This window comes from Pseudopodoces humilis, chromosome 13 (genome assembly GCF_049639895.1).
Source record: "Pseudopodoces humilis isolate 2021_Gansu_Grassland_sample_001 chromosome 13, ASM4963989v1, whole genome shotgun sequence".
NCBI lineage: Eukaryota > Metazoa > Chordata > Aves > Passeriformes > Paridae > Pseudopodoces > Pseudopodoces humilis.
This window is the reverse complement of record NC_142212.1, coordinates 9953127-9980115: the sequence shown is the minus strand read 5'-3', so window position 1 is coordinate 9980115 and position 26989 is coordinate 9953127. Positions and strand designations below refer to the sequence as shown.

At 42.3% G+C, this 26989-nt stretch overlaps 1 protein-coding gene across 4 annotated transcripts in view; it reads right to left on the bottom strand.

Moving 5' to 3' along the window:
• MGLL (monoglyceride lipase) overlaps positions 1-26989 on the bottom strand; it is a 102035-nt gene that overhangs the window by 29291 nt on the left and 45755 nt on the right. For all 4 annotated transcript variants that reach the window (XM_014251654.2, XM_088061680.1, XM_014251657.2 and 1 more), the window contains one exon: positions 11974-12080. In XM_014251654.2, the coding sequence (XP_014107129.2) occupies positions 11974-12080 (107 nt within the window). The remainder of the gene's footprint in view (positions 1-11973; positions 12081-26989) is intronic.

Sequence of the window (26989 nt, the reverse complement as noted above, 5' to 3'; positions counted from 1 at the left end):
CTCATCTGGGTTGGAGAATGAAACAGAGGTTAACCAGATGTTTTGCTTTACTTTGCCAGTGGCCTCAGAAGTGAAGAGGATCATACTGCCAGAGGCTTTCAACTATCAAGGCTAATTTCCCAAAATTCTGAAATAATTTTCAGGGGACCAGCTATGATTTTATAGTTCCCTGTACACTTTAAAAGCTAAAATGTTATTTTATTCTCTAAAATAATAGTCCAAGATATTCTAGTTTTTTACTAAAATAGGAACAACCACCTTAAAACCTATGAGTCAAATCCTGGCCCTACTGAAATTAGTGGCATTTCGCTCCTGCCTTCAGAGGATCAGGCATGTATTCTGTGCGTAGCGGCACAGAACCAATTAAGGCTCAAGCAATTAAGAAATAAATCCCCAAACTACATAAGGATCACATTATAAACATGGCTTTAAGTTAGAGGCATTCTGAAAGAAATGAGAGGCTGCAGTGCTGAGCTAGGCACACATGGACTGGCACCATCCCTGGAGGAGAGAGAGGCAAAGCTGATGGCATCTGAACCCAGGATGGATCAGGTGATGTCTCAAAGAGAAAAGGTGAAGCAGAACCAGGAAAGACCCATGGGATGTGTGGTACAGAAGTGAAAGACATCAGTTAATGACAGCAGTTTATGTTAACTCTCTGCCAGGCTCCACAGACAACCAAAAGATAAATGCTCTGAACTAAGACGTTGTGGGTACCTAATAGATGGAGAAGAGAAAAACATTGGCATACAGCCCTAATGTGGGCAGGAATACACTGTGACAAAAAGTGAGGACCTTCAAAGAGTCAGAGGAGCAAGAGCCTGGAACAGCCTGCTCAGCAGCAACAGTGTTTGCTGGCCACCAAACTTGGTTAAAAAGTGATCTTTCACCACTTGTGAAGACAGAAGGATGTTTGCAGGAACAAATGCCTAGATAATGCAGGGAGTGTCTTTGTGCCCGTGCTGCTAACAGGTGTATGTCTTAATAACCAAACAAATGCCCTCTTTTACATTCAAAATGAGAGTGCAATAGGAGAAGTACTATTAAACTAAATCCACCAGACACTGCATAACCAAACCTGTTTCTCTGCAGCACTTGGACTTACTGAAGAGGGAAGAACCTGAATGTGTGAATCAACAAAGGATTAGTTTTCCTATTGTTCAATGAATATTTTCCTTCTGGGGCTTGTTGCTGCAATATGCACTTGTTTGGAGGCACTGATAGAGAACATTCTGTTTTTTAAAAAAGTTTTTACATCTTTTGTGATTAAAAAATGGCTATTAGGTTAAGGACTTCTGGGAGTCCCTTAAAAGGTCTGCTCATGGTCTGTAACAAATTGAGCTACTCCCAGCAGGGAGAAAATCCACCAGCTAGAAACAGACCTTCCAGCTCTGGAAAAACATGCCACTCTTTATGAATGAGCAAATAAACAATGAACACAAGAACTACAAACTATGAAAAGCAGGTTATGAGCTGCTTTTCCATCTTTATTTTGTCAAGTGGAGCTCTGGAACTCAAGAGCTTGGGCCATGAAGGAACAGGAAGCTGTGGGAGGCTGATGCCTCAGAAGGAGCCTGGGGTTGGCTTGGACCCTGCACCAGCTCCTGGCATTTCACACTGTGCCAACACACACAGTGTGGTAGGTTTGCCTGGAGCAGGCCCAGGGAGTCTGTTAATAGCAAGTTTTGGTGAAAAACAGGCTGAATGCCACAGTTTTGATCAAAACACACAAATGCATGCTGTTTAAGTGAGCCTTCCCATGACTTCAGAAGGAGGTTATAAGGAAAAACCATTCTCTTATCAGAAGTTTTGGAAAGTTTTGCTGCTCTAGTGAATCATTTCCCCTGGTACTATGACTGTTCAGTTCAGCAAGAACGATTCTATTCTCAGTCTCCAATGTAGGCAAGGCACAAAGAGCAATAAAAATGAAGATGAAATGGCAGGTTCAGGCCGTTTATTGACTGGTTACGTGTTTTACTTCTCTTTGTAAATCTGTCTGTCCTTTGCCCTTGCTAGTGCAAAGAAGAGCTCTCTTTGCACACCACACTCCTCAATAAAGTTCTTCTCCAGGTTAGTGCTGAAATAGGTACTAATCTGAGCTGGACTAATCTGAGCTGGGCTGTTCTCCTTTGACTCCTATTATCTATTGAAAAAGATACTAAAGAAACCCAAATAATGTTTAAATCCAACCAGGGTTATATAAACAAAGTATGTTTTTTCCCTTTACTTTTCAAAGGGTGTTGTTCAGTAAGTTGGAACAGTCATTTGTAACTCAATAGGATGACAAAGTCCACACCTGTATGAAAATACAGTTGTAGGTGAGGAATCATCAGTAATTAGCTTCTGAAAGAACTTCATCCAAATTAGACATATCTGACGAACAATAGGAAAGCTAGGTACATTAATAAAATGCTGTTGCTATGGAAAAATTGTCCCTGTAAAGGTGGAAATAAACATGCTTTCTTTTCCTATAGTGCAAAAATGTCAAAAAGCATCTCCTTGAAGATGAAACTGTTTTTAACTGTAAGTACTATAAAAGTCTGCTTTTAAGAAGGTAATTTTTTCCACCCATTTCAAAACCCTCCATGCATTATTTTCGGAAGCAACATCCCAAATACTAGTAGCTAGGATTCTCTTTAGTTCATTAAAAATAAAAGATATTGGGACATATGCTGATTATCTAGTTCAAGCCCCTACTCAAAGTGTTTCCCATTCAACCATGTTTTTCAGGAACTTATTGAGCTGGGTGTTAAATATCTCCAAGGCTAGAGGTGTCCCCACCTCCCTGGGTCCTGCTCCAACATTTGACTGCCCTTATAGTGAAAACGCTTTTCCTTGTACATAATTGGGATTTTTTGTTCTGTAACTTGTGTCACTTCCCTCTCATTCCATCACTGGGCACCTCCAAGAGTCTGGTTCTGCTGTCACCACATGCTCCCACTGGAGACTTGTAGACAGAAACAAGATCCTCTCTTCTAAGCCTAAATAAGGCTTCGTAAAGCTCCTTTCTCTTCTAAGTCTAAATAAGCCCAGCTTTATCAGCCTGTCCTCACACATCTTGTTCTCCAGTACCCTAATTGTTTTGACAGCCCTCCTCTGGCCTTGGTCCAGTATGTCAATGTTTTCATTTTACTGGGGAGCAAATTGGACCCAGTGTTTCAGATGTGGTCTCAAAAACGCTGAATGGAAGAGAATAATCTCTTCTCTTTGGTTGCTGGCTATAATATTTCGATACAGCTCAGTATGGGGTGGCCTTCTCCACCACAAGGTCACAGTGTTGACCTGTGTTCAGCTTGTCTGTGAGGATCCCCAGGTCCTTTTCTGCAAAGCTGCTTTCCATTCATTCAGTGCCCAGCCTTTAATGCTGAATTGGGTTACTCCACCACAGATGCAGAACTCCCCAAGCGCCTTTGTTGAAACTTCACTTGGTCCCTGCCAGTCCCTTTCTTCTGCATGTCAAGGTCCCTGTGAATAGCAGCCTTCCAGCATATGCTCAATTTCCACCCTGAAGGCTGGCTGAAAGTGCTCTCCATCCCATCATCCACACCATCAATGAAAATGGTCCACTGAAATTATATACAACATTGATTTGTTACTCTTTCCCTTGAAGAATACAGATTCCTCTGATGCTTCTTGAGGTCAAAGTCCCTGATGATATGAACTAATGTTCTGTCACAGAAGTCAGTAAAGGAACAAAGTTTGGAGTGAGTTTGATGTCTGTCCAGTAGCCCCAGATAACAGACATAGCTGGCAACATGAAAGGATCTGTTCTCCCAGTCTTAGCTCTAATAACCATCTGGTCCTTGTCCTTCCACCCTCAAGCATCTTGCATGCAGACATACGCTTACAGCCTGCAGAGCTGGTTATGGGAGAGCAAGCAAGCTGTTGAAAACATTATGTGAAGTTGCCAACCCTTCTGCACTAATACGAAATGCAATTACAAGTTGCAGCTTGAGCCTGCTTTCTGACATAGTGACAGGGTTATCCTGGATTTATATGAGCAGCTGTGAAAGCAGAATTCAACCCTTGATTTGGGGATTAATTTATACAGGTAAAGACTGTACAGAGTACAGATGACAACTGCAAAGAATCTTTAAATGACAAGAGCAAAGCAACAGATTGTAAAATGAAATGAGCGGAGTTCAGTCAGGGCTATTTCCCCTTTAGTTTCTCAAATTCACCAAAGCGAAACCTTTGTCGAGAAAGAGGATGTTTTATTCCTGATTATTTGGACCACTCATTCAAAATGCCTATCACTTAGGCCCAACATTATCAGCACCACACACAAATTCAATGGTCCACTCCTCTTTATCATGGAGTGTATCTCTCATTTGAGAGGCAGAACTGTGGAAGGGAAGCCAGAGGGACTCAGCCCTCATGGGAGAAAAAAGCCTTTTAAGTGTCCTGAAAGAATGACCTATCTTTCTTCTGCCATGCAGTCTGTCTGTCAACAGTAAGCAGTTAGCAGTGACAGGTTGAAGAGCAGGTTCTGGACAGTGGGCAGAGCTGACAGTCCCATGCTCAGCCATTGTGCTCAAAGGGAGCACTCTGTTCCCTCTGCTGCCTGTCTGCACTCACTGGGACTGTTGTTCCAGCCTCACGCCTCCTTGTGTGAAGGCCAACAGCAAGGCTTTGTTCAAGAAGCAGCTGCTGAGAAGATGTACTGTCTCATGGAATGACCTACTGACATTTCTCCCCCTGCTCATTAGTAAGCAGTGAATAATTAGGAGAACTGGAGTGGGTTGCCTGGTCCATTTCATCTGGAGTAAAAAGCCAGGCCCTCAGATCCCAGCGTGCCCCAAGAGGGATTCCCTCATAACCCAGGGGAGCTGGGTCTCCAGCACCTTCTTCTCATCACCTGAGGGAGTGAGGAAAGAGAATGGCTCATGCCAGAAGGTGGATGGGACATGACAGGAGTAAAATGTGTCCCAGCTCTGCTTCCCTCAGAGCTCACACCACACTTGCTGGATGACAAGTGAGCTCAGTTCAGCCAGGCCCTGAGCCAAAGATCCTGTTCAATGGTGTTTATTCAATAACCTTTTGTTCCAGGGTGGATACAAAGCAATGAGGAAATGGTTGAGCAGTTGGGAGGAGCAGAGTAACTGAGGAAACCACAACCATTCTTTTGCAATCTTTGCCACAACATTAACATCTAGTGATGTCCACATATAGGGGCAGTGATGAAGGAACATCTGCACTGTCTTTCCCCCCCATCCCAACAGTGCCTGCTGCAGCTCTGGGTTATAGCATAGAGCTTACCTGCCTATCTTACCTCACTGACTGAACCACAATTAAATCTGACTTAAAAAATAAAAATTGGCCAGGGTCAGATAAACAAATAAATTGCTTTGGGCAGCCTGCGGTTGGCAAGTTTTCATAGCTCACAGTAGATGACACTACATGTCCGATTTCTGGTGCTCTTCTATGCATCTGTGCTATAGGTGTATCCAGCCCTCACAATTTCCAAACTCCCTTGCCTTAAAGGTAGGTGCCAGACTATGTTTTCCCCACTTTTACATCAGCAGGGAAGTCCATGAAACAAATACAGTCTCATCCCCCTGAGTGGAGTAGAGAGGAAACACCTCTGAGAATCCCCTGCATCTTTTCTAACCCAAACATTTAAAGCAAAATACTACACTGCTGCATATGTGTTCTCCACCAGACACATCAGCTGTGTGGAGCCTTACTGTTTCTTTATTTTTAGTTTGCTGTGGTCTAGCTGCTTCCTGGCCCAACAGTGTTGTTTCATCTGCCTTCACACAAAAAACAAAAACAAAGGTTGCATTTGCCTTTCCAAGTCCCAGCATGTGGCCTCCTCTGGAGCAAGAGATTCTGCAGGTATGTGCTTTCATGGCTCACCCAGAGTTTTCTTTCTGTTGTGTGGCTGCTCCTCTCATATGGAAATAACCCTACCTGGGCTGGAAGATGCCATGTGGTGCATGCAGAGATTTGGGACCGTGTGATCCCAGTGTGAATGAAGGGTGGGGGCTAAAGCAGCAGTCACTGCAGAGATCACTTCACCAGGGCAAGACTGGGCTGCAGAAGTCTGTAATGACCTCCTCAAGAATAACAAGAATATTGTGGAAACCTCCATTTAATAAAGCCCATCTCAAAGTGCTTACAATTGCCTGCTGTGCCACAGGATACTCCCCTTGGGCCACACTGTGTTATGATACAATTATGGGCGCATTTCAGCATCATTATGTTATATAGGAGGTGTATCCATAGGATATTTTCCTGCATGAGCTGTGATCCCTCTGGGATCACAACCACCAAAAGAAGCCAGGCTCATGCAGGAACCTGGGAGAAAGCAAGGAAAAATAGACTGTCCAGTTGAAAGATTGCGTTCAAGGGCTTGTTCAGCGCAGGGGAAAAGTTGCATCTCAGCTGTAGCAGTAATTTTGCCTATAATTTCAAAGAGGCTAAAACTGAATGACCTGGTTTCCTCAGCAAGTTGTCACTGCTAGTCTGAGTTCCAGAGCTACAAGATCAGTGATTCCAGAAGAGCTGGAGGTCAGAGACAACTGGTTTCACTTTGCCAGGAGCTCATTGGTGGCTACAGCATGGTCTCCCAGCTCATCTCTTTCCATGAGAACCCCCGCTGCCAAAACAGAGTTAGAGAAGAAAGGCAGAAGTTTACTCACTAGCTATTTGTTTCATAGGATGACTTTCCTCCAGGTTCTCACAGTTGTCTCACTGCATAAGGAATTCCATGTTGTACTGCAGTATCCGAGCTCTCACCCTGCAATCACGTGCTGTGGTTTCAGCTCCTGTGTGCCCCACACAGGGAGAACATTCCTCACCACTGCCTGGAAGGCAGGTAAGCCTGACTGCTACCTGCATTCAATATGTGGAGAAGGAAAGGCAGGGGAAGGTTTGGGATAGTACCAAGTAGGGAGTCAAAACAGGGATAAAAGAGCACTGGCAGTGCTCCACCAACCAGGGCAAAGAGCCATCTCCTCTGGGGTCCCCTGCTAAGAAGAACCTATGGCTCTTAGCTGGAAAACAGTGAAAATGCCCAGAACCCATTGTAAGCCTCCTGTCAAAGGAAAGGAAACAGTAAGAGCCATTCTTTCCCACAGCTCTGCAGAAAAGCCCTTCAAACCTTCCCTGCTCCAATGCTCATCCAGAGGAAGCAGAGAGAGCAGACTGCTGTGGGTTAATGGGTCCAAACCCAGCATCAAGGAGCAGCGGTGCTGCTCCATGGACAAACCAGCTCCAAATAACATCTGCCAAAGCTTTCCTGGCTCCATCCCTGGAGACTGCCCTGAAGCCTGCCCATTCACAATGTCAGGGAATGCTGCTGTCCAGAACATTCCTGCATGCTAATGTACATGAGCACTTCACGCTTGCAGTGCTACTCTAACTCTTGTTCTTATTAATTCTGACGTCCTTTTTGGTCATTTTCCCCTCCCAGTTTGACCATGTTTAGTTTTTTTTTAATCTTTCTGTGTAGACCAATCCTTCCCAGTGCTATGAATAAATAAAAGCCTTCTGTTCTCATCAACAAAATGGTCTTTTAACAGTTGCAAGAACAACATAGCAATCACTTGGGGAAAAAAAAACCAAAACAAAAGCAGCTAATATTTGATGCATTTAAAAATCTCTGCTCCAGCTATTTTCTACATTTTAGAAATAAATCCTTCATTAAACGGAGAAAGCAGTGAGGAAATTAATGGAGAGAAGAAGCACCAGTGGGTGTTTGAGAGGGACCTGCTAATCCATAAGAAATGCTCACCACACACAAAGCAGCAGCAGCAGGGCTGCCAAAGCAAGCTGAACTTCAGTTAGAAACATCTAAGGAATGTGAATAAGCTGTTAGAGCTGCAACCTTTCCCTCTGCTTTGATCTGGCATTGAACATAACTCGAGAGTGAGAAATTCAACAGCTTCAAAAAGGGTGAAAGGGTCAAAGGTCTTCATGTAGCAGGACAGATAGAAAGTTTATTCCTCCTGGAGAAAGCAGGATGGGAGTGAATCTGGTGGCTAGAAACTGCCACCAGGTTAGGGCTGAGTATTTAATCCTCCTCATCTTCATGTAAGACAGACACAATGCATGTAAGTAGCATGAGCAAGTCCAAGTGAAAAGGAGGGCTAATTTCAACTATGATTAAAAAATGTAAGAAAAAAATAAACACATTTTTGTGGTCCCTGTATCTTGGAAAAGTGTTTCTGACTGCTATTAGTTGACAAGTACTTTTGAAGGTGAAATTGTGGTTTTTCTGGGCTCTGGCCACGTAATGCAACCATAGTGCATTAGATCTCAGCAAATGAGATGTTATAGGAAGAGAGACGAGGATGGCTGGAACATCATGTGCTTTACCAACTCAAAATGCTTGGTATGAGAAAACAAAGCCACATTCTCTAGCCTTTATTCTTGTTTTCCTTGGCTCTCAGCTTTACAGATCCCTAAAATTACCGTGTTGAAACTAAAGGAGCTGCAATCTGCAGCTGACTGAAGAATTGTAATATCACTCCACTTCTTTGAATCCACCACAGGTATTCTTTTTAAGAGAGATCTCCTAAATTGATTGCCAATAACCTAATATGTTTGTCTCTTTCTTTTGTCATCAGAATCTTGCCATAATAAATTAATAGTAATACATAAATGAAGTTGAAAAGGTGAGATGTTGTTTCAAAATGCCAAAACTTGCAGAAATAGCAAGGTCATCCCAGCAGCCTTAATTCTGATTTTTATGAAGCTGCATGCTAAGCAAACCCAAAAATTATGGGAAACAATTATCTGTCTGTTAAAAACACCTTACAAGAGACCACAGGAAAAAAAAATGCTGTACTTCACAGAAATTCCATTTTCCTCTTACACAGGGTTGATATAAACAAAAGCCATTTAATAATATTATATGTAGGGTAAGGTAAAGAGGTCTTTTTGAATTCAATTTCCACCATCACCACAGAAAATTTCTAATACATATCTATGAGGTCCAGCAGTCTTGTGATTACAATGAAATATCCCAAAGAGTAAATGTTCAGTTCTTGACATACTGAGAGAAGTGAGCCAGAGCCACCTTACATGGGACAATACTAAGACACAGCTTGGAGTGCACAGTGTTTGTTATTCTGTGAAGAACCTTTTTGGTAAAGCCTTGCAGAAGAGGAAACACTGATGCAGAGCAGCCTTTGGCAAGATTTAGAGCCCATGTGTGAGCTCCTACAGAGTCAGCAATAAAAATGGAAATTATTTTTCCTTCTTTTGACTGAAGGACAGACACAACATAAATCAGTCAAGTCACGCATGCTACAACCCTGGTAACTTCCCAAGTCATTTGGGAAATCACACTTGCCATGCTGTGGAACTGCATTAATGATCTCATGGATAATGCACCTGTACTGGGAATTTTATCCATGAGAATACCAGAACCAGAACAAATATCCAGGTCAGGAAGTCTACACTGAGCTCATTCAGCTAAGAACCATGGTATGAGGTAGGGAACAGACAGCTATTATAGTGCTAACACAATTGAATAATTGATATTACCTAAAGATATTCAAGGGAAGGGACACAAAGGGGAACACACTGCTGAAATAATTTGGAATAAACAAAATAGTGCAGGAAAAGTTTAAACATCCCAGTCTGACCAGAGCAGTTTTAGCAATGGAGGCATTTATGTCCTTCACCTCTCACTGGCATTTAGCTCAGGCTGTAACTTGTATTTCATCAAAGTTTATCCCTGGTGGCTGCCTCTTTAAATGCAAAGATTATTATACAGAGACTAAAAGATGTTAATTGTCTTTCTAACTTACAGAGAATCAAGGCTTAGTTACATCAGCTCTTTGTGTAACACAACTGTGTTTCCATTGTTCTGCTTTCAGGTTCCTTTTCATCCTCTATTTTTGCTGATCAGAACAGAATTTACAAACAAAACTGTAAGTCTGACAGATGTTAACTGACCTGAGAAACCAGATTTGTTCTAATTGCACTGCTTAATCCAGCAATACTAGTGTATTTAAAAAAAAAAACAACAAAACCAAAGCACAAAGAAATATTTTTGTTTGTCTAGTGAAAATGATATTCAAGGAGAAAGAGCAAATAGTCACGCAGCACAAAACATGCCTGACAAGAACATGCACCTCAAAGACCCTTCTCCATCAACAGAGGGGGCATTCTCTGTATCAAATCCACGCAATAAATACAATGTTTTAGCATTTCTTCTGGATTTGTTGCTTCAATTATTGCTATTTTAACTCTAGTTCTTAAAACTTTTATCAAGCTTTATGAGAATGAGGAGCTAAGGTATGGTGTTAAGCATGCACAGAGAGCATCTGCAACCCCTCACAGGCTCACGGAGACTGAACAAGTTGCTCGTGTGTCCTGGTGTTCAGTCACTTTTGTATGGACTGGCTGTGGTCTGCTAACAGCAGCTGCAGGGTGAGCAGCATGTGGCCTCTCCATCCCCCTTCCCAGGAACTTTATGCCACACAGATAAACAGAAGGGGATGGAGACACTTCCACTGGGATAACTGCAGGCTCCTGCTAGCCTACCTCCACCTCAGAAGGAAGTGTATCAAAATGAATGAATCAACACTTAGAAACATTCTGCCTACACAGGGAGAAAGAGGCTTAGGTGGTGAGTAAGGATACTTCTGCACAGGTCTCTTTGCAAAGCCAGCCTCAAACATGGCATGTGATAAATTTTTCAGAAAAAAGAACTCACATGGGTTTTATTTATTTTCCTTGCGAGCTGTCCTGAGAACCAGGCATTCTCTTTTTCAGAGAATAGGGGTCATTTCTGCACATCAAGTGCAGTGCTGTGACCAAAAGTGAGTCACAAAAGGAAGAGCAAGGGAAAGCCTTGGTACCCAGATTAAGTAAGGTTTAACCTTCCTCTCACAGATAAATGGTGCAATGACTCATGTACGTTCAGGATCTTCAAACTCAAATTAAACAGTCCTGTCTTTGAGGAGACCTAGGGGCAGGTTTGAGTCTTGGCTTCAGCTAAGGAAATTGCAGTAAACTTCCCAATGTTAGTGGATAATCTGCCCAAAGAACATCAGATTTACACCAAGATTCATCCCATTTCAACCTGTCAGCTCAGAATTTGGCCTTGCATTTTGTCTGCTGCCATCATCAGTCCCATTGATTCATTTTATTGACAGAGTGGCTGGCACAGGGAGCAGTAGTCTGCAATGATAAAATCAAAGCAAAGATCTCCAAACACAAAGAAGTGATGAAGTTGCAAGTGTGATGTGTGACAGGAGGCTACCAGGGAACCAGGAGAGGCTCGAATATGTTACTGGCATGTCCTGATGCATGCACTGCAGGAAACCTGGTGACACCCAGCACATCTCCGTCACAGCATGGGGCCCAGAGCAGAGATCCTCAGGCCAGAAGAGGCAGGGACAGCTACGTGTACCTGGCCCAGCACTGCCCCACTGCTGGCTGAGGGCCAAAGGGGTGTTGTCACAGCCTTGCACCCACTCGGGCTGGTTTCTCCTCAGAGCTGAGGCTGCGCAGCCAGCTCCAGTCTCTCTGCTGGACTGTGGAGATGTGCTCAAAGTTGTCTGTGATGCCTTCTTGTCTCTCCATGCTCCAAGGGTGCAGCTGTCTCATTGTATCAGTGTATGAAAGCTGTGCTGACATTTCAGCCTCCTGTCTGGCATCACTTAGGACATTGAGTGTGAATCCAGCAGAAGTGGCTCCTAGTCCCACTTCCACAGTGGACAATACCACTTAACCCCCAGGAGAGGAGGAAGAGAAATAATCCCTTAGAATGAGGTCAAAATAGCACCAGCAGTGATGTCAAGGGCAAGGCTGAGGAAAACTGAAAGCAAACAGGGATAGCTTTTACAGATTCAATATGCAGATCTTGACAAAACAACAGATATTCCCTTTCTCATTTATGTCTAGTTGTAAATATTTTATTGGCTCTTCTCTCACTGCTGAGTAGCTGTAATGACATTTACTTCAGCAAAGGCCTGAGCTACTGTAAATCAAGTGCGGTTTTAGGCAACTCACCATGGTCATGGGCAAACACAAACAAGTTGAGTCCCGTCAGCTTCTGGGCCAAGTCGTCGTAGCGGCCGCAGTGCTCCCCAGCGCCATGGGCAATGAACACCAGGGCCCTAAATGGAGCAGCAATGCACAAATCATTAACGTGGCCATCAACCAGCAAAGGCTTCAGAGCTGCAAGGGAAACCAGCGCATTCAATTCAGCAGCAGCAGCATTTCAGACATCAGCAAACACCAGGCAGGTACAGAATTTGCAGAGTTTGAGTACAGGGGAAACCCTTGGCACCCTGACCTGCCATCGACCTGCCCTTCACCAGGCTGTGGTAGGATGGATTACAGGGAAGGCAACTGCTCATGGGACAGGGCCACCATGGTCTGCTGCAAGTTCAAGATGCAGATGGGCATCAGCACCAGTCCCTCAGCTGGATAACTCCAGGGGGCTTGAGGCTCCTCCAGTGTAAGTGATGCCATCTGTTTATTTTGGGACTGGTATCTCTCTGTGACTCAAATACCAACACTGTCCTTAGCTTTGTAATTTGAAACATTGTCTGACGCTCCAGAACACTCAAAGGTGGAATTTCATCCAAGGAATAGGTCTCCAGCACTTTGCTTGGAGTCTGGAATTTTATCTTTTGACCTAATTATGGTAATTTTACCATTCCAGTTTCTGTCCCCAAACAGTTGCATTACTTCTATGATTAAAGTGACTCTTACATAGCCACTGTGCAAATACAGATAATAAAAAACTAGTCTAATAGACATTTTTGCAAATACTTATCATTGAATATTCCAGTTTTATGAATAATACCTTACTTTTAGTGGAATGTCATCAAATGAAAGTGACTAAATTTGAACCTCCCCAGTGTTTCTGCTAGATAAAATTTGTATAGACTTGGGCTAGAACTAGAGCAGAAGTAGCAATGAGATTACAGGAGTTCTGCTAGATTTGACAAGTGAATATTTAAAATCCAGCTTTAGAAACATAAACATAACTTGTTTAAAAGGATCATTTGTCATTGCAACATCAGCAAACACAAAACCATTCGAAGGCTACAAGTTTGGCATTTTCAGTACAGGAACAGTGAAGCAGTGCAAGAACTGACAATATAAAACAATGACAGCAGTTAATAGCTAAGGAATTCCTAAATTATATATTGATTGAGGTTTTGAATACCTTTTTAGATAGTGTGTTCACAGCAATAAACTGCTTAAATCTTAATATATTTAAACTTAAAAAATATGTTGGATGATGCAGAAACTCCTGTCCTAGCTCTTTAATTAGCACCTGCTTCAAAGCATTTGCTCAGCTGGACAATTTGAAAGACCATCAATCCAGACCAGAAGAATTATACAGAGTTCATTGCAAACACAAAAGCAACAAGGCAAAGATGCTCTGCTATCTGTCTGACACCAATTAGCAAGGGTGAGGTTAGGTCATGTGCCATATTTAACTTGCTGTGCCTTACAAATCCTCTTTAGTGTCACTGAAGGTTGCAAAACAATCCTTGTGGAGCAGTCATTCCTTCCTTTGTCATTGTCCCTGATCAATTGATTTGTCAAGTTATCAATGCACCTGGCAGACAGACTGGTTTTAGGAGTGCACAATCTATTATTGTACCTCCAGATAGTGAAGAAATCGAGACATTGATTATTCAGTGGAGAATATTAACTTTCTTCCCATGGGCCCACTGCCCTGATATCCAGAAGATTCAGCCAGGTTAAATCTCTCTGCCATACCTCCTACTACCTTCAAACTTGACAGCTTCCTTGCTAAATGTGTTACTTAAGCTCTTTAGGGGACCTATATTTGTTTCTGCTGACGAGGCACAGAGATTGAGGTGCAACTTGGCTGATTGAATGTAGCCTTTCACTTCTCAGAGAAAGAGTATCTGAATTTTTGCACTAAATGGAACTAAGTGAACGAAACCTAAGGGGAAGCTGGCAAGGAGAGATCTTCCAGGAAATTCTTGGTCCTTCATCTCTGTGACAGCAAAGCCCTTGTTTTGCTTTTATTCAAACTGATGCAGTACCATGACTTTGCCTGTCAGCATCCTTCTAGAAGGTAAGGGTCCTCATTTTATGTGAAACCAAGTGAGAAAAGATAAAAACCCAAAGCTTTAGAGAGGCAAGGTGTTCCTGTGACCTTTTCTTCCACCTGGAACACAATTGCCAGGTGTGACAGAACTGAGCCTTTGCACATCACAGGGAACAGACCTCAATTATTATTTGTCTGCAAAATACTGAATAAAACCCCTGAGCCTGTCTGTGCCTTAAGAGCTCTAATGACAGTAGCTGTTGAAAAGATTTAGATACTTTTGAAAGTTTTGTCCTATCAATAATCATAAACAAAGCATAAAATTTCCAATTTCTTACACTGAAACAAAATCAGCCTGTCCTGTTATTTAACAAAAAGTGAGAGTGGCTTTGCTGACTGAAAACTAGGTCACATCTACACAGCTTTTTAGCTCCAGCTTTCACCACAAGGGCCATATATTGAACACAATCTTCAAAAATTGAAATTAGTATGAGTATTATCTGAACAAGGATTGAAGGATTTGGCTCTTTCACTTAATCTTCAATTTTCCATTACAAAATAAGTTTAGATTTGGCAAATAATACCTGAATATACTGTAACAAATATATGATTTAACATATTATCCCTAGCAAGCTGACAGGAAAATACAACAAATGATTAGATTGACTGACAGCAGTTCTTTCCTGTATGTAAACATTTTTGCAGATATCCCTGCTCTTAAGTCACTGCCTTCTCCTTCCTTACCACCATGGATGGAATAACAGAATATCTGAGATTGCTTTCAACAGTGTCATTTTAAATTAATATGGATCCTGCAGTGTTTGAGATTTTGTAGGACTGCAGTGCCTTTCTGAGCAGTCTCAAAGAGAATTTTGTTCTAAAAAGGTTTGTGCCATGGCCATGTATCAAACTGGCAATGGGGAGAAATTTCTTCACCTCCACCTTTTGCAGTTGTGCTGCTGAAATCCTTGGAAGTTTTCACGTATCGGCTAGAAAATATTGTGCACAGCCTACAAAGCTCTCTGGAAGGTGACCTGTGCCTGAATCCCTGCTAATTCTCATGTCTCTGACCACAGGCAGGGAAAGCTCGTGTATCTTTGGATGCTCCAGCTGGTTTTGGCTGGTGGAGCTGTGATTGCTGAACGTTTTGAAGTAGAGTGGTTTGGTCCCCGCTCAGAAAGCGGCTCACAGCAGCTGGACTCCCTGTGCTCAGCATCTGCACACAGCCAAGGTGTGAGCTGAGCAGGAGCAAGAGCCCTTGCTCTCACCTAACTCTGCAACAACAATTACAGGCTATTAAAGGAAACCACTTTATTGACTGCTGTTTGCAAAAGCAACAGATGGTTTTCGCAGATTCCTGCCCTTCCTGTAGCCTTTACCACCTCCTCCTCCTCCTGCCCCCTCCTCACTGCAGGTTTCTATCTCCTGGTACTGCACAGCTTGGCAAACAGATGAAGTTGCTTATTACAACAGGAAAGCAGAATAATATTTGTCTTTGCTGTTCAAATCAACTACTAAATACTGGCTGTATTTAGTTCTCTTCGGTGAGGAGGTGATTTGCACCTGTGACCTGTCCCTGCTCCCACATCTCCGCTGTGCTGGTGACCCCTGACTGGCATCACCTCCTACACAGCCTGTTAATCTTTGTAAAACACAGCACTGCACACCCACAGTTAATGCAATGCACCTGCAAACACCCTGTCCTTTTCTGGGGAGGGTGGGAGTTGTGGTGGCCAGGCTGCAGGACAGAGCTCACAAATCCACGGGCACACGTTGTTTGTGTGTCCTGCCTCTTGGAGAGGTCACCAGCTGATCCAAGCTTTAGCTGTGTCCAGCCCTTCCCTATTTCTCACTGTAGCTTCACAACCACTAATATTTCACTTTTTGCAGCAGCTTTGCAAGGCAGGGCCATGCTTTAGGTTGCAGTTCTAGGTAGAAAGGCAGTACCAGGTTTAAAGGTTCTCACTTTCTTTTTTTGCTGTCTTTTTTGGCATTGCCTTGTCAAGGGCTAAGACAATTATTCAGAGATGCAATTCCACAGTCAACTGCAGGAGAACAATTCTAGGAAAAATAAATTGCAGTACTGGACTTACACATGTGAGAAAAAGCCCTCTTAAACCAAGGCTGTCAGAAGAAAAATACACTGAAAACACACTCAGAAAGCTGCTGTGCTGACACTTTGCAGGCTTGAAACACCACTCAGGGCTTGGGTCCTGCTGGGCATAACACCCATGTTCTTGCTTTGCTTTCAACAAAATCCATGTTGAAACTGAACTAGACAAAGAAGGTTGCAAGCAGGATGGTGTGACTTTAACATCTTGTGTCCTCTGGGGACAGAGCCACTTTTCTGGGACCCTGTGCATGCTCTTTTATTGCCAGAAAATAACCCAAAACATTAGGGCTGAACCAAAGAACGGAAGACAAGTTTCCTATGACTGCATATATGAAAAATGCAATATTTTCCACCCCATTCAAAAGCATCCCTCTTCAGAATAATATTTAAGTACTTGCCTTAACCTCAGGAAACTTTCTTCAACACATGAAAGTCAACAGGACTCTCAAAGTACAGGATGAAAGTTAAAAAAGGATTTATAAATGCTGTCCGGAATAAGGACTGATTTAACCACACACAGAAGTGATTTCCTGAATCTAGCCCTCACAATTTAAGCTAATACCATGTTATTCTATGTTAGGCAACTGTGCTTTTCATTTGGTCTTACTGATGTTGTTACCAGAACCAGATCAGCTTTAACAAAGAACATCTGACTTGCATAGTTTTGAATTCCAGACACTAAATTCTTAAAGTAATTTTTAAAAGTTATCTGACAAAGCTCTGAGCCAGCTAAGCTGCCAGAAAAATGACTGGCTTAAGTACTACAGTTTGTTGTATTGTTTGAGCTGATTTATCAGTTCCTTTGTAGCTGAAAAATTTACTTTTATTTACCAAAAACTGGTGACCTTTTGGGACAAGCAACTGGATAGTTGCTCACAGATCTTTTAGTGTGTTAAAAATGTTATGTGTGTATTTTGCTTCCCAAGTATATTATAATGGAAAGTCACTGAAAGATGTTCATTCTTGTGTTAGCTGGGTAAATGGGCTCACCATGAGGATTAGCTATCTATCATATAATAAGATTTGTAGAGGTTTAAGTGCCAATCTAATTTTCTATCCTTGGTATTTGCTTCAAGATTACCAAAAAAAAAAAAAATCCAGCTAATAATTTACAAGAAAACATAATGAAAAAGAAACTTTTTTTTGCACTATTGGTGATCTTTTCTTTTTCTCTGAAGGGTTCTTCAGCCTCTTGCTTTGGTTGTAAGACCCAAAGTTTGGAAAGAGGTTGCCTCTGTATCTGCTTTTTGAGTCAGTTTTTGCATTCTTTTTTCTGGAAGTGATTTGTGCCCCAAGACAACCCAAAAAAAAGCTTAGACCATGTGTAGGGGTTACAAAAAGCTATAGCAATTTTACTCATGTTATGCATGCCTTTGACCTACACAGTTGGAAACATCTGAGTTATGTCCCCCTGAAGGTGCAAGAGGGAGTGATGTTTCTCCCAGTTCCAATCCATGTTTCAAGGAGGCATCACACCCGAGAGCTTTTCTTGCTCTCTTGCTCAGGTTTTTGCATTCTCTGCCCTACTGCCCCACAGCTTTGTTATGCAGACCCAGGCTCTGGGGAGCCACCTCTTTCTAGCAGCTCTCACAATTCTTCCCAGTTCAGGGGAAAAATCAAATCAGAATGTCAATAGCATGGAGCTGAGTCAACCTTCTCTCAAAATCACAGACCATACAGCATTGGCACGGATACCTCACAGAGCTCTGAATCTGGAGGAGCTTATCTCTGGGGCTTAACTTTGAAAAACATCTATGCATGAAAGAACATGTCAAAGGAACTTGCCCTATGCTCACAACACACAACTTCTGCTTGACTATACAGAGCTTGTGGGGGTTGAGGGTTCTGTACATTTGTGTTTGATGTGGTTTGATCTAGACTAGTACAATCAGTAGCTTTATTCCTGTCCAGATCTTAAATAGGCAATTAAAAAAATAAGCCTCTTCAGCAAGCTCTGCTTCCTGCTTTCTTTCCTCATTTCCTCATTTCCTCAGGCTTGGAAGTTCCCATGCAAGCCCCTCTGAAGGCGCTGTTAATTTAAGCACCATCTTGCTGTCCTACACCATAGAGATTTAGGGCTCAGGCTTGAAATCTGTGCCTGCTCCTGTAAGCAATCCTGTTGCAACATGTTTGCTACTCTGGTCTCATCATCCATCTCAAAATCACAGCTCCTCACAAGAACAGAATTAGGAGGACATTTCAGAAGTGCCATGATGTTCAGAAGGAATAACATAGCTACGTTTTCCAACCACCTCAGAAAATGCAGACATCATAAATCAGCAGAGCAGAGACAGAACTGGTTAGTACAAATATATTTCATAACAAAAGGTTCAACAGGATCCAGCTAGAGCCAGCACAAAACAATGTGGAGAAATAGTTTAAGCTGATTTATTGTAGTTTTTCAAAAAGCAAGCCCTCACTGAGAATAACTCATGAGTGGTCTAATACAGGGAGAAGGGAGAAAGGAAATTTCAGGTGGGGGTGGGAGAGAAAGAATTATTGGGTCCTTGCAAGTGCACAGCTCTGGGTAAATCTCTGCAAAGTCAACATTTAAGATCAGCTGTATTCAGTTTCAAGGAAGTTTTGAACTAATATTTTAGAGGACATGAAGCAGAGATCAGGGGTGAAATGCCTGGTGTGTAGCTTAAAATTCATGGGTCGGATCTTCCCACCCCTTTCTTGGATAAAGCTGAGGAGGAGGGATTCTAGGGTTACATGGAATGCCCTAGGGAGACACTCCTCACTGATATCAGAGATGGGATTTGCCTTGGCAGAACTGACTGCCAGACCTGCTGCTCTGAACCTGCAAGACAGACAAGATCCCTGGAGACCTGGGCAAGCCAGGGTTGGATCTGAGCTTTCCTGTGGCTGCTGCCCTTCCACAGAGCACAGGAAGCCTTGACAGAAGGATCATTATTTCTGTTTCCAGTAAGACAAGGGGTAGGCATTGCCACACACACAGGACCGAGGAAGGGATGATGGGGGGGACAGAACTGCTCCAGGACCTGACTGGGAGGAATGCTGGAACTGGACATCCCAGTGCTGTGCTTTGCTCTGCTTCAGGCCTTGCTCAGTACAAGGGTTACCAGGGAGAAAAAATCCCCCAGGGGTGCTACAGGGATAGATGCACAAAGTAGTCAGTGTCTGTCCAAAAAAACTGTGCAAAACACCGCTTAAATGGAAGATATCAGCTGCAAAATTCAAGTCGATCTGAAATCACCCCCAAATTTTTCAGATTAGCTTTAGAGTGTGGAGGGAGACTATGCCAAGAAATAAAAGAGTTTCTGGCACAGATCCCCATGGAAATCAGGAAAAGTAAAATACTTCTGGCTACTTCTATTAAAAATTAACTTTGACTTGGAAGCAAAGCCATTGCAGATGAGTGATGGCTGCAGGGCCACCATTCTCAATGGAGAACCAACAGATAGGGAGTAAGAGCAAGAACAATTTTCACAGACTCTCCTCTTCACTTGCACTGAATGTTTAATGATTTCCAAAGGGACAAAAATGACTGTTTATCCAGTCGTGTAGCAGCTTCTTCTTGAAATCGAAATGCAGATACTGCCTAGTGAGCCAAAGCCTTGAAAATAGAAAGGCCTGTGTAATGAGATGGGCTGTCCTTTCCAAGCATGAGAAAACTGCAGTTGAAGGGCAAGAAGCTTCTTCTGCACTGTCACTATTGCTTAAACTGAGCACTACTAACTAGTTCAGGACTGCATCTGCTCTCTGAGCAAAAAAAGGTTTTTTTTTTTTTATATAAAAGTATTTCTCTGTCTCAAAGTAGCTGTGAAAAACCAGTTCCTTTTTACTGAACTCCCTTGAAGTCTTGGCATATTCAGAACATTGGAACCTGTTCCAGTGATAAGTCATAATTGCTGCTGTAAGTTCATAGCCTGACAAATCCAACTCAACCCTTCAAGAGAAGCTTCCTAGAGAGGAACAAGGTGTGCTTAATTAAGGAATGAGCTCAAGACATGCAAGAATGTTCGTTACATGGCATCCCAGCCACATATTGACAATTTAATCTCATTTTTTAGCATAGCACAGAAGATGGAAATAAACAGCAGCATTCCTGTATTGAGGTGAGGAATTTTGGATATGCCTCTGTAGCTTCCAAATGATGGAAATTATTTTATTTACTAAAGCCATTCCCCCTGGTTAGATCCACACAAGTACATGGTAATGTTTAAGTCCTTAGGAACATGCTGCTTGCTCCGTTATTTTCAAATATTTGTTACAAAGGGCTTGTGGTTTGAGACAAATAATCAAGTGCTCCAGAGAATATTTCATCTAAATGTTAAGTGGCATTTGCTGAAGTCCTCTAGGAAAAGTCTGCAGACTTCTTCTGACCTCAATTCTTTTGTAAGGTATTTTTCATGCAGGACATCACTTGTAGTCTGAACCCAGGTGCACCAGAGCTTCTTCATAGTCAATCCCCCTCTAAATCAATGGTTCTTAAAAATGTTTCTTTCCATGGTTCAGGCTGTAGCCATGACTCTGACCACCTACAGTTTCAAGCTGCTATTTCAGGGAGTGGATGGTACAGACAACTCATGACCAGCAATACCAAAAAAGTTGTTACAGGAAGAATTCAGCTCAGCAGCCCAGCATCTGTGCAGGGAAGAGGCTGAAAAGCACACACCTGGCACAAGAGGGTCAGAACATTTCTGAGCTATTCCTGCATGAATGAAGTACTTTGGTCAGGCATTTGGGGTTTATATGGGAAAATCTTCACTAGCTTCAGAATCACAGAATGGTTTGTGTTGAAAGGGACCTTAAAGATCCCCTAGTTCCAACCCCCCTGTGATGGTCAAGGACACCTTCCAGGAAGAGAGGGGTGAATAAAGGAGCAAGAAAGGAGATTACACTTTACCTGCTCTGTGAAGTCAAGATATTATGTTATTATATCTGTTTAACAAAGAGCTAAGTGTGCAATTCCCAGTTGTATGGCAATGGTTTAAGTCTTCAAGTCCCTGACATACTTAGACCCAATAATAACCACTGTTTGTGGCCAGGCAATTCCACTCCTAATGTGGAACTCTTGATTACTTCCTGCACTGAGTCAATTTCCCATCCTCACTTTTACCTTCCTGATCCAATTTTATCAGCAGTCCTCTGTGTTGGCAGAGGTCTTAATTAGTTATTCTTAATGAACTGACACACTTGTTATAAGTTCAGATGTCAGAGGCAGCATGGGTCTCTAAATTGCCAAGTTTTTCCGCTTGATTTTCCAAAACCTAGGGTGGAATTATCTTATAAACTTAGAGGCAGAAACTAAAGGATTGATTTCTTAATCGTAAAGGGCTTATGTATATTTTAACATATTTTGAGATTAAACACATTAATTTCCAGTGAAATCTTGGCACATCCCAGTGCTGCACTTCAGCCTTGCCCAGCTATGAGAGGAATCTTTGCATCAAGAGGCTTTACAGGCTCTGTCAAAATCAATATCAGCAGCTACTCCTCTGGGAAATTAGGAATGTCACAGGCAAAACATTTGCCAAGGCTTTTAGCATGTTCCAATTAATTTACTATTCCATGTTTGCTGTAGACCTGAGGTAGGAAGGAAAGTTGAATATAAGCAGTTAAACATGAGACATAGAATGCTGCTGAGACCATGATCACTGCAACAGGAGCTTTAAAGGCTGAAATGTTTATTCATGTTTTGAACCAAAATGTATTTTAGCCACAGGTGAGGTGCAAGGGTTTACCTACAGATGACTTAAAAGTTGGATACAGACTTCAGCCTATGGTTGCCAAATCGATCTAAGTTATTTCTTGGCCGCAATGAGCTAATCTGGGTGTCCAAAGGCTTTAGCTACTGTAGGCTTGGTTCCTAAAATGTTATTTTATTTCTAACACCAAGGTAGCTTTACCTCTTGCAGTGAGGGCTGCCATGCTAACGCAAATAAGGAACCTGCCTGCCGTGAGTTTTAATCACTGCCTTGTTGATTTGCTCTCAAAAAGGGCCAGAAGTAACAAGCTTAAGCTCCAAAATGTGAATGGGGACCTGTCCAACTTGAGGTGCAACTACTAGAATAAAGGTGGGTGGTAACAATATAAAAAAGAGTATTTAGTTAGATGAGTCCTTGGCTGCAATCATTTTAGGTACAGGCAAAGAAAGCCAAAGGCATGTAGGATGTCTTTTCTGCAGAAAAGCTTAAAATAGAAAAGGAAATCAATACTCATTTACAGTATCTGGCAGTCACTGAACCAAAACATACATGTACACCTACAGCTGAGCAGAAATAACAACATTTATTTAAACCACAAGCTGTTATTCTGCTGCAGGAATGCTGTGTTTCATGTGGAACACTTCACCAGAGACTGTACCACATATTTCTGACCATTTTTAAAAAGTCTCAACAATATCCAGAGCAAATACTTTCAATACCACAGTTATTAACCCCACCAGCCAGCTTCAACTCCTTTGATTCCTGGCAAAGGAAGAGTGAGAGCTGGGTGTGTGTGAGAAGGGTGTGGAGGAGAATGTGTCCAGCAGGAAGCAAACCTCTGATGGGCAGAACCCTTAAATAATGCTTGAAAAGAGAAATGTACACCTGTGTGTAAGAATGAGGCAATGTTTCCACTATGCAAAATTATAGGTTTCAAAAGAAGGAATAGTGTTTAACAAATCAGCATTCAAACACCGAAAGCAAAATGAAATGTAAACAGTGAATCTGCTGATTGCTTGTTTTTTTCCATTCCCCAGCGCTAAGAAATGTGACCAGTAAATAAACAGGATAAATAATAACAGCAGCTGGCTTTTGTACAACACTTCTCATACAGAAAACCCCAAATGCTTTACAAATAGTGCAACCAGGCTGCTTGCAGAGGTCACACAAGGCAGAGATGAGTGGCACCTCAAGAGATTCTCTGATCCATTACCCCATCCCAAGCAAGGATCAACGCTTCTTCCCACTGCCACATAAACTGAAGCACAGAGGTAGAAAGCCTTTCCTGTGGCAATATAGCATGCCAGAGGCAAGGATGGACACACAGCATGAGTAAAACCTGACTCTAAAGCAGCCAGCAGGAGCATAACAGCAGAGTTAAGATATCACCATGGGTTCCCTGTGCTACATGCATGGGGCCACAGCTAACCTAGAAAGAAAAAAGTAAATTAAAAAAAATCTTTCAGTCCTAATGAATAAATGGGCATCTAATAATGTGGGAGAGATGCTCTGTGCATTTTCAGGACAACCTGGGCTGAGATGCTCTGTGCCCCTTGTTTGGGGAGGATCAGAGGATGACTGAATGCTGATTGCTTGAATGTCTTTTTAATAACATGAGATTATGAATGATGCTCAGAATACAGATTTTAATGCTCCAAATATTGTAGACTATCTCTCACATGAAATTGAAAACATGAAGAAAAAGCTTAACCATTAAGTCAGCTAGATGTTATCTTACAGAAATTTAATTACTTACTGCTTCCTTGTCACTCCTCATGCCTTTCACCCAGGAAATTAAACCATTGCAGATTTCTGGAATTGACAGTTGAATTTGAAAGCCCACTGAGATAGTTTTGAAAATAAAAGTCAAAAGTATGTTGAAAAATTATAAAAATAAGCTCATCTTGTCTGTTGGTGAACCAACTAACCTGCTGACATCTACAGCAAATTAAACCAAATTCTGTTCTAAAGAAAGGCCAATGATTTAGGTCTTATTCCCTCACTCTGCAAGGTTCAAGCTTGAGCAAGGAAGAAGGAAAACATACAGAACAAGCCATTTATCACAGCTCAGACAGACTTCTGAGAAAGATCAGCAATCTTTCTTGCATACCAAATCTATAGTAGTTTGTACATTTTCTCCTTACCTATCCGTACACAACACTTTAGCAAACGATTATTATCCTGTTACTGCTGAATGTTTGACTTTAGCCCAGGCATCAATATTTTGTCCCCCTTTTTCCCCTCTTCTTTCTTTTCAACAGTTGCTGCTGAGACAATTTATTTGTAGCAGAACAGCAGAGAACAACTAATTCATCTCTTAGTAGACTTTATTTAAAATCTCTCTTGAAACATCAAGCCTTCTTCAACCACTAGCTGCTCAAGGAATAACTTACTTTCTCTGGCAACTTTCTTCTAGAGACTCCAGCCCCAATTTTTATCACCTGACTGGATGACTACATGCAATTGTGGACAAGGAAACAAAAGTACAGAGAAATTGTAAGTCTGATTCTGTAAATCACTGGTTCTTCTTTGTAATGACTGTCTTGAACATGTTTTGCCTGTTCTCTGTTCCTCACTGACTTCTTTTTTCTGTTTTCTGACACTAAACCCTCTAGGTCTAGTAAGTTGTCTTTGTCATCACTCAGTACTGGAGGATTCAGAGGCTTCCATCATCAAGTGAGTTCCTGCCAAACAGAAACAAAGATGGTTCCTGGCTGGAGTGCCAGTGTCTGACACAGAAGGGAAGACTCTTTCATGCCAGTGGAAGTACTCATGAAGTTTGGTGTTACTGAAGGTCCTGGGACATTGAAAACTGCTACAGAAAGAGTGAATCCCTTCAGATACAAACATACTGCATCTGCCTAAGAGGAACAAACACATTCCCAAGCAGAGAAAGACCAAGAGCAAGATCTATTCCCTCTCCTGCTGATGGGGATATCCCATAGGAGCACGCTTGGAGGTGGGTAAATCTGACTGCAGTTCTGTGGCCACCAGAACAGCTTCCACCTGCTGTTCCCTTCCTGGCTCCAAAGCCACACCTTGGTACCGCTGTCTGGGCAGTCTGGGCAGCTTGGGGATGCCCTTCTGCCACCACCACTCAGTCAGCCCCCAAGTCTGGTTGCTTTAGAAGATGTTTACGGTTGGGACTAGCCCCGGGTTGGTATTTGGGATTGCTGTACCAGTATTTTTCTTTCAGTTAACATAAGTGAAATGGTACTGGTCTGCAAGAGGAAACCCTAGAGGAGATACAATTTTAATGATGTCTAAAAACTTTACTTACCCTGATGTTTGCTAATTTCCTTCCTTCCTGTTATGGATAATAAGCATACTGACACAGCGTCAGAATGTCTGCTCTAGAGTTCAGGACAGGGGTGGCTGGGTGCAGTTAAGGATATAACTGGGCTGGGATGAGGTAAGGGACCTGCCTAAACGTATCTTTAGGAATCTCATGATCAAGATGCAACACTGTCTCCTTGGATACCTGGAATAATCAGCCATTTGCTATGAGGGTTGTGTCACATCTCTTGGATAAAGGACAATAGGAGGTTTCAAACACTGACGGCTTCCATTCAAGTGGGAACACATTAGGACAATGACACGCCTGAACCTAGGGAAGGCAGCTCAGCCAAACAAGTCTGCAGGGACAGCTTTTAGAACAATGCAATTTCCCCAGAAGAACAAAGAGATCAGATGTTCACCCTGGCTCAAAAAAGGACCAAGTCACAGCAGTCTGAAGGGAACTTGCAGGGCAAACTCCTCTGCTGCAGACATCTAGAAAAAATACCCTCTTCCAGACAGAACAGCTGTACCAGCCATTTCTTGTAGATGTATTTTCAGTGATCTAAAAGAGCTGCTGTGTGCTCCCAAGGGATGTTCCAAGAGTACTGAAGAACTTGAAGCAAGAAACTGTGTGCAGCTCTTTTATTATTTTCACTAAACCCACATATTCCATATAGCAGTGAAGTAAAGTGCTCTGGAACCCTGACATGATCACTGAGTTGTCTGCTTCAGCTATTGTGTCACTACCAACAAAGAGCTGGTTCAGAGCGTTCCCAGTTCATTGAGCTGAAGAAGAGGTCACTGGAGGGTCTGCCCAGGATAAAGACATTTGGAGGGACCAGCAGATCTCTAAAAGCTGAGTGAGCAACTTGGGCATCCATTGGAGTGATGGCACAAAGCCAGTACTGATCATCACACTTGTATTCCAATTAAAAGCAAATGAACTGTTTGTTTTACAGATGACAGGTTTGCTTCAGTCTCTGGCAGAATAATGAGCAGAAAAATGATCTTTGCAACACTATCTCTAGACCTTTTTTATTTTTTTCTCCTATTTCTACCTCTTCTTCTTACACTCACCGTGCTGGACAGCATTGTTTCAAGTTCATCAGGTGGCACACAGAACCAACACTGATATTGCTTTTTTTGCTGCTCTCAGGTTCAGGATGAAATATTACTACTTTGAGACTCACAACAGGGAACTCCAGAAGTCACCTTGTTCCCAGACAAAATACATATTTGTATTTGATATCACAAAGTTGTACACCTGTGCTCAGGAGCAGATCTTAACAGGGTAATGAGCAAAAAGGACAGTTTAATTACAATTGTTATTCCATTTGCTATTCACCTTTTTCCTTGGGTTTTGTGGAATACAAGGCAGATTTGCTAGTGTTGGACATTCCTGTGGAGACTGAAAAAAAAAAATGATGCTACTGAAGAAGCCTGTTGGAAGTATCTGCAGTGAGAAGCAAAGCTGCTCCCCTGCCTGTCAGAGTCCCTCTTACATGAAGCTGGTTTGCTAATTTGCCCATCCTCTGGAACCACATGAGGAATCATAAAAGGATGCCCCCATTGACAGTGAATAAGACAGTCACATGGAGCAAAGATAACAGAGGCATTAGAGGAACACATACACAGCTGATGAAAAGAAGGGGTGCTTTAGAAACTCAGGCAATAGCAATACAGCAAGCAAAGCCTGGAATGCTGATTTGACAATGATCATTGTTATTTCCCTTTGCAGTGTGTGTGATGGGATCAGAAAAACAGAGGGAGCTGAATTCATCCTATGGCAAACTGTGCTGACATAAGTCACTTTGCATCCTACAGATTTGGCTTTAATTTCAAGTTGACCTCTTTAGTACAAACAAAGTGTTCTTCAAGAATGACACTGAATTAGAAACTGCTTTAAGTATTTCTAGAGAC